This window comes from Dioscorea cayenensis, chromosome 17, assembly GCF_009730915.1.
Source record: "Dioscorea cayenensis subsp. rotundata cultivar TDr96_F1 chromosome 17, TDr96_F1_v2_PseudoChromosome.rev07_lg8_w22 25.fasta, whole genome shotgun sequence".
NCBI classification, from domain to species: Eukaryota; Viridiplantae; Streptophyta; class Magnoliopsida; order Dioscoreales; family Dioscoreaceae; genus Dioscorea; species Dioscorea cayenensis.
This window is the reverse complement of record NC_052487.1, coordinates 6,872,179-6,879,455: the sequence shown is the minus strand read 5'-3', so window position 1 is coordinate 6,879,455 and position 7,277 is coordinate 6,872,179. Positions and strand designations below refer to the sequence as shown.

The following is a 7,277-nucleotide window of genomic DNA, read 5'->3' as shown; positions in this document are numbered from 1 at the left end:
CTACTCAAAACCTAGGATGACTTAGTGGGTTTTGACTAATATATTATTTAATATTACATGGACTTATTAATCAAAACCTAATAAACCTAACCTAATGTATAGGGCTTGACACTATTTTAACCATTATACTCCCTCTATTCTGAAATACAAGTCGTTTTAAGAAAAAAGATTTATTCCAAAATAGTTGTCGTTTTACAATATCAAGGCAATATTTATTTGTTTTTTTTTAATTTTACCCGTCTTCGATTTTCGAAATTATATAAATGAAGAGAGTAAAATGTATATTCGTAAAAAAAATATATGGTTCTAAAAGAGGGATAGTTTAGTAATTTGATTGATTTTAATATTAAATTTTAGAAAATTTAATGCTTCCTTAATTCATGTGCAACATCTTTAAACGACATGTGTTTTGGAATAGAGGGAGTAAGTAACATCCAAAGTAAGTTAATAAATAACCTCCAAAGAAAATGAGACACCCACTTACTTATATATGTATGTACATACATACCACTTATATCATGCATACCACCGGGTTAGCGGATTTTGGATCCTAACCCGGATCCGAAGCAATCTAAACCCGCGCCAAAGATGCTTCTTAAAACCCTCGTCTAAAACCCTATCCAAAGCCCCCGCATTTGTACCCCAATTGCTCTCCGCCTCTCGCTGAACCTCGCCGGCAAGGAGTAGGGTTCCGGCGAGATCCTCGCCGTAATGGCGAGACAGATCCTCCCTCTCCGCGTCCTTACCTTTCGCGGAGCCTTTGGCATCTTTTCTCGGCATCTCACCCCCTATCTCAAGCCACGGATTCTGCCTTCCGACCTTCGCCGGAACCTTGATGCGTCTGGATCCAATGTCGGCGTTCGGATGTTCTCCAGTCGGTCTGGTAGGTCCCGCGATCATCACAGGCGGGGAGGCGTTGCCGGCCAGGGAAAGAGCCTTATTGACGATGAGGCTGAGCTTAGTGATTGGGTGAGTGATTTGAAGACTGATTCTTTCCAATTGGGTCTTAGTAGTGACGATGATAGGGCAAATCGGGATCGGGGGCGGAGGAGTGGTGGTAGAGATAGTGGTAGGGATGCTGCTCCATCTATGAGGAATCAGGGTGCTTTGAAGAGGAGTAGGGATACTGATTCAGGTGGTTTCTTGCGTTTCTCTGATAAGAGGCAGTCCCGGGATGTGAGAGGCTCTGGTTCGTTCTCAAGAAAACGATTTGATAGTGCTTTGGAGGAGGATGAAGATGAGGATGAGGATGAGGTTGAAGATGATTTGTTGTCCTCTAGGCGGCGAAAGGAGAGGGGCGGAAAGGCTGGGTTTTCTAATGGTATCGTGAGAAGAGGAGGTAAAGAGGTTGAAACGGTTTTTAGACAGCAGAGAAGTGTGAGAGGCCCCAGTCTTGATGCATCTAGCGAAGAAGAAGATGATGATGAAGAGGACGCTTCTGGTTCTGAAGATGACTTCTTTGGTGACAAGCCAGACATGAAAAAAGGGAATTCGAGGAATGGCTTAAAAACTGCCAGTTCCCGTGAATTGGGTGAAGAAAATAATGCAACACTGGCACCAAGAAGATCCATTGAACAGAGTGAATCTTATCTAAGCGAAACCAGGTAAAATCTAATACTACAAAGCAGTCACTTTGTGTTAAAGGTGTCAAATTTGCATTTAATTATCAACTATTATCTCTACATTTCAATCTTCGAATTCTTCTGGGATTAACATCAAACCGGGTTTTCATAGGCAAGCAATTCTTAGAGGTCTAATTTATTACTTTAACGTATTTTACTCTTTTTAAGATCACAAGGAGCATGATTTAAATTTGGTTCTTTTGATTCTTGTGTTATGTGCTACAGGTTTGATCAGTGCTCCATTTCTCCATTGTCACTCAAAGGGATAAAAGCAGCTGGATACGAGAGGATGACTATAGTACAGGAAGCAACTCTTCCTGTTATTCTCAAAGGTTGCTTTGTTTTCTTGGAGCAGGTTTCATTTTACATATGTGCAAGTAGTTTATAATTATGGGATTTATTACATGATTTGGCACTTTGGTTTGGAATGCTCATTTCATTGCCAAACTTTCCCATCATGTAGTATCTATTTTGAAAGTTTCTATTCTATGGTATTAGTGGGATGTTTATTTTCCATTTCTTTTTGAGTGAGATATTGAACGTTTATTTGAAGTACTTTATCCTTGGGTGTTTGGTGAAGCTGGTTTATGTTTAACTATACTTTTGTGCTAAGTTTCCATTAAATTTTCAGTATATGGGTGATAAGTTTATTTAATGCTTCTGAGCAAGGACACTCCTTCCTTATCTTAAGATTTGTGGCATGCTGCAGGGAAAGATGTTCTTGCAAAAGCAAAGACTGGAACAGGAAAAACAGTAGCATTTTTGGTGAATATCTTCTATTTTATTTTGGATGCTTTCAAATTAGGATTAGAGTATTATTCCAGACTCCAGTTAACATGAACAAATTGATGCCAGCTTCCAGCCATTGAAGTTATTGCGAAATTACCTCCTGTTGATCGTGATCAAAAAAGGCCTCCAGTTAATGTGCTCGTTATCTGTCCCACTCGGGAGCTTGCTAGCCAAGCTGCAACTGAGGCCGAGACACTTCTAAAATTTCACCCTTCAATTGGTGTACAAGTGGTGATTGGTGGCACAAGATTGTCCCTAGAACAAAAAAGAATGCAAGCTAACCCTTGCCAGGTTAAATAGTTGTTTTCTATCTGACAGGTGCTTACATTCTTATTTTTGTGCTTTCGTTTTTCAAAGCTAACTAGCCATAGCACTTGTAGATTCTTGTAGCAACACCAGGTAGACTTAGAGATCATCTAGAGAATACCCCTGGATTTGCAACTCGGTTGATGGGTGTAAAGGTCCTTGTTCTTGATGAAGCTGATCGCTTATTAGATATGGGATTTCGAAAGGACATTGAAAAAATTGTAGCTGCTGTTCCAAAACAACGACAGACACTTCTGTTTTCTGCAACAGTTCCAGATGAGGTACCTTTTGGTCAAATGTCTTGAATTCTTGTTATTTGGCAAAATCTCAAAAATAAATTTTAACTTATAGGTCCGTCAAGTATGCTATTTTGCCATGAAAAGAGACCATGAGTTTGTTAACACAGTCGAAGAGGGTAGTGAGGAGACACATTCTCAGGTATTTATTTGATCAGTTCAGCAGTTATTTATCTGGCATGCTGGAATTGATGCATTGTGTGACACATTAAATTGGGAGGCCAAGTTGGATGTGTATTGTACTTTTTGATATGTGAGAATTATGGTTTATTTTTTGAATTGGCCTGTTCAGGTAAAACAGATGCAGGTAGTGGCACCTTTAGAGAAGCAATTCTCCATCTTGTATGCCCTTCTTACAGAGCATATAGCAGAAGATGTCGACTATAAGGTGAGTTGTTGAACTGTCAATCTTGCTTAATTAGTCTATGTCACAAGGCTGTTGAATGCCCAAATTTGATTTCAATTTGACTAATGCAGGTCATAGTATTCTGTACCACTGCTATGGTTACAAGACTTGTTGCTGATCTTCTTGCCGAGTTGCACTTGAATGTGCGGGAGATCCATTCTAGAAAGCCACAAAGTTATAGAACACGAGTTTCTAAAGAATTTAAAGAGTCAAAGGGTCTTATACTAGTGAGTTCTGATGTTTCTGCCAGGGGAGTTGATTACCCTGATGTTACTCTTGTTATACAGGTAATTTACTGTTCTCAAATATAATCACCCCCGTTGTTAATTTTACCTGTCTATGTTAAATTTAAACCTTTTTAATTAAAAATCACTGGTGGAAGAAGGCTAGTATATGTCAGTCTATGATGTGTTATACACTAAACTTTTGCTTTCTGTTATCTGATATGCATACTACCCTTCCTACTACCGTAAATTTTCACATCTCAAATCATTAACTTATTGCATTTTCCTGTCAGTGTTGCTCTCACTCTACCCTAACCATCTGGCACTCGACAATATCTATAGAAAGTAAAATGGCGGAAGGATGCAAATTCATAAACTTTCTTGTTTATCTGCACTTCTTTGATAAATGGGAAGGCAATTGAGGATGTGGAGAACACAGATTTGTCCCATAGAAAATAGTGGCTTATATTATTAGTTGAAAGAAGTTCTTAATAGTAGTGATTTTTTCAATGTTTCTACTTTACTCTAATTATTATTTTTTATGGTAAAATTTTTCAAGCTAATAATGGGATGGATGCAAGAGCTTCATGTTCAATGTTTATGCTTGCTTCAACTTTTTGGATATATTCAATATATAATATGATTGTCTTGATCTACCTTTCTAATTTTCTATGTAAATTGTTTCTGCCAATATAGTTAGTTTTCAATATGGATAAACTTTTCTAAGCAGTTCTCCCAGGGGCTGTGATTTAGGCTTATTCTACATCATGCAGGCATGATATTTAGGAGTAATTTATCCTGCTTTTAGATAGTAACTCTGGTTTTATTGGAGTAAGTGAATTGCTAAATGGATTCTCTTTTACTTGTTTGTTTACCTTGGCAGGTGGGAATTCCTGCAGACAGAGAGCAGTATATACATCGGCTTGGTCGAACTGGTCGGAAAGGCAAAGAAGGAAAGGGCATTCTGATGTTGGCCCCCTGGGAAGATTTCTTCTTATCTAGCGTCAAAGATTTACCAATAACAAAGGCTCCATTACCATTAATTGATCCAGATACCAGAAAAAAGGTACATTCTTTCCTTCTTTCTCGTTCTTTGCTTTGTTGCAAACCACTTTTTTTTGATATAGTGTTACATGCAACTTCCCGTACTGACTTACAAGCAGATATTTGAATAAACATTCTATTTACTAGAAAATCATTGGCTAACAAGAGCCAGAATTTTGAAACAGACTATCTTTACTGAACATATGATTGAGAACTGATGTGCATTCATCCTCTTGCCTTAACCATGTGTTGAATATCTTTACGCTGCTTCATCTGATCGTTCTTTTGGATCATTCAGGTTGAACGTGCTCTTGCCCATGTGCAAATGAAGAACAAAGAATCAGCGTACCAGGCATGGCTTGGTTATTACAATTCTAACAAAAGTATCGGACGTGATAAGCACCATTTAGTGACACTTGCCAACGAGTTCAGCAGTAGCATGGGTCTCGATACCCCTCCAGCCATACCGAAACTAGTGCTGAGAAAGATGGGCCTCAACAACGTGCCTGGTCTGCGCACCAAGTAATCATGCTAAACGTTGTGTGTTTGGCCGAATTATCTGTGCCACTGGAACAGAAATTCAATTATCATGCACTTGATATTCATCGGTGTCAAATGTGTTTTTTTTAATGTTTCTTTTGTTGACATCCTGAAATGAAAGCTTGCGGCAAGTGAGATTCATTCCTTTTAACTTGCAAAGAGCTGGCATTGTTAGCCTTCCCTTGCTAGTGCTAGTTTCCTCTCTAAAAGTTATTTGTTTTGTAACATGTAATTGGAGGATGATTTGGAATTTTCATTCTTGTAGTGGTTCACTATCAACAAATCAGGTTATTATTTCTCTGTTGTACTTGTGCTAATTGTTTTTAAAGGTGATTATTTTTTTTTGTTAGAAATGAAAAATGGTTCTTAAATTGATAATAGATTTTGTTTATATATATTTTTTTTAACAATGTGCATAATTAATTTTAATGAATAAGTCAATAAAATGCAGGTTTTTAACTAAAATAAAAAATATAATTGATTTTAATGAAAATCATCGCTTTTATTTTTTAGGAGAAATTGTTCTCATACAAATAAATATATCTTACCAAATATATCAACCCAAGTTCATTTGTGTTGGGTTTATCTATTGGCCTCCCTAAAAACCCTTTTTAGAGCTTATATATATATATATATATATATATATATATATAAATATATATATGATGTACAAGAATTTAAACATATTATATACATAATGGTGTGGGAGACCTGAGATGACGTTACAAGTTTCTATATCACAATCATTTGGTTTTCAGTTGCCTATGGGGTTTTTTTTTTTAATGTTATTTTATTTATTCATTTTTTTTCAGTAGTTAAAATTTTTCTTTTTTGATTTTTTAAAATTTAATAAATATTCCATTTGTTGATAATTTTTATTGGTTAGAAAACATATTGTAAGTTGGGGGAAAACATATCTTTAGTATCAATGCAACATTTTACATTTATGGTAGCAAAGTGGAGTTTTGATGGGATTTACCCATTTGATTTATACTCTTAAGTAAGTTTGGAAGAGTTCTGTTTTCATCTGCAACTTGTAATCTCTACATTTGTATTGTTTATAGTGATGTTATAATTTTCCTCTATTTTTTTGAGCATTGCTTGTAAGTATTTTTTTTTTGTGCCTCTATTCTTATTTGTAGCGTATTTTCAACCTGTAAAAGAAAAATGTATTAGTTAAAGTTTTCTTAAAGAAGTCACATGAAAATGTTATTTGAGGTGATATTAAAAAAATTAATTCTATACCAACTCATGCATAAAATAATTTAGTGTTAGATTAAATTGTCAATAATAATCATACTCAACCAATTTGTTATGCATTTGTCGTCAACTTTGTCTTTTTAAGGTTTTTCTAGTGTGTTATGATGATATAGCAAGAAGTTTTGTTGTAAGTCTTGTTCACATTGTTTTTTTTTTTTTAATTTGTATATAAAGTTTTTTTTTGTTACATTTTGTATTTCCTTAATGCAATATTTTTTAAAACAAATACTAGATAAAAATGTCATGCATTTAGTACGCAAGACAACATTTATCATAACAAGAAATTACAAACATAGGTTGAAGTTTTGAACTCGGAAAACTTGTCCAAACATGTTGTTCTTCATTATAGTTTTATATTTAAGTAGGAATTTCATTGATCTGTGAATGTCTGAGCTGCTTAGAGTTCCAATTTAATTTCAGTGCAACTTATTCATGGCATGGGTAGTAGTCCTGTAATTTCAGTAGAATTCTAAATGATCAATAATAATTGTCAAGGAGTTAACATTTAGTAAATATTCTTTAAAAAACTTGTAGACATTACTTCGAGTTTCTCAGTCAGCTCCTTTGCATTTGAAGCAGAGACAAGATACACTTTGTCTGATAAAACCTTCTTCTATAGCTTGGTTAAAAAAAGAAAGCAATAAGTTATAGTAGCCATCGATGTTTAGCAATCCGACCTGAAACAAAGAATAAGTTAGTAATGATTTTTTCGTAATTTCCATTGTATATGTGTATAATTGGAATCAAATTACCTGCTTGTTATGTATGCCTAATTGTGCCCAAGTAATTA

At 35.4% G+C, this 7,277-nt stretch overlaps 1 protein-coding gene across 1 annotated transcript; it reads left to right on the top strand.

The window, feature by feature from the left end:
• The first annotated feature begins 609 nt into the window (after positions 1–609).
• On the top strand, positions 610–5,525 carry LOC120280507 (DEAD-box ATP-dependent RNA helicase 31-like). The gene is made up of 10 exons (XM_039287365.1): positions 610–1,604; positions 1,848–1,954; positions 2,332–2,387; positions 2,478–2,702; positions 2,792–2,998; positions 3,069–3,155; positions 3,306–3,401; positions 3,491–3,706; positions 4,527–4,709; positions 4,986–5,525. The coding sequence occupies exons 1-10, from the start codon at positions 712–714 to the stop codon at positions 5,211–5,213; spliced, it is 2,298 nt and encodes a 765-aa protein (XP_039143299.1). The 5' UTR covers positions 610–711; the 3' UTR covers positions 5,214–5,525.
• The last annotated feature ends 1,752 nt before the right edge of the window (positions 5,526–7,277 follow it).

Bases quoted from the DNA above. Each gene is read 5' to 3' on its own strand.
- LOC120280507 (XM_039287365.1), top strand. From the start codon at position 712: ATGGCGAGACAGATCCTCCCTCTCCGCGTCCTTACCTTTCGCGGAGCC. The intron at 2,388-2,477 runs GTGAATATCTTC...AATTGATGCCAG, and splicing joins GAAAAACAGTAGCATTTTTG to CTTCCAGCCATTGAAGTTAT. The intron at 2,999-3,068 runs GTACCTTTTGGT...TTTAACTTATAG, and splicing joins CTGCAACAGTTCCAGATGAG to GTCCGTCAAGTATGCTATTT.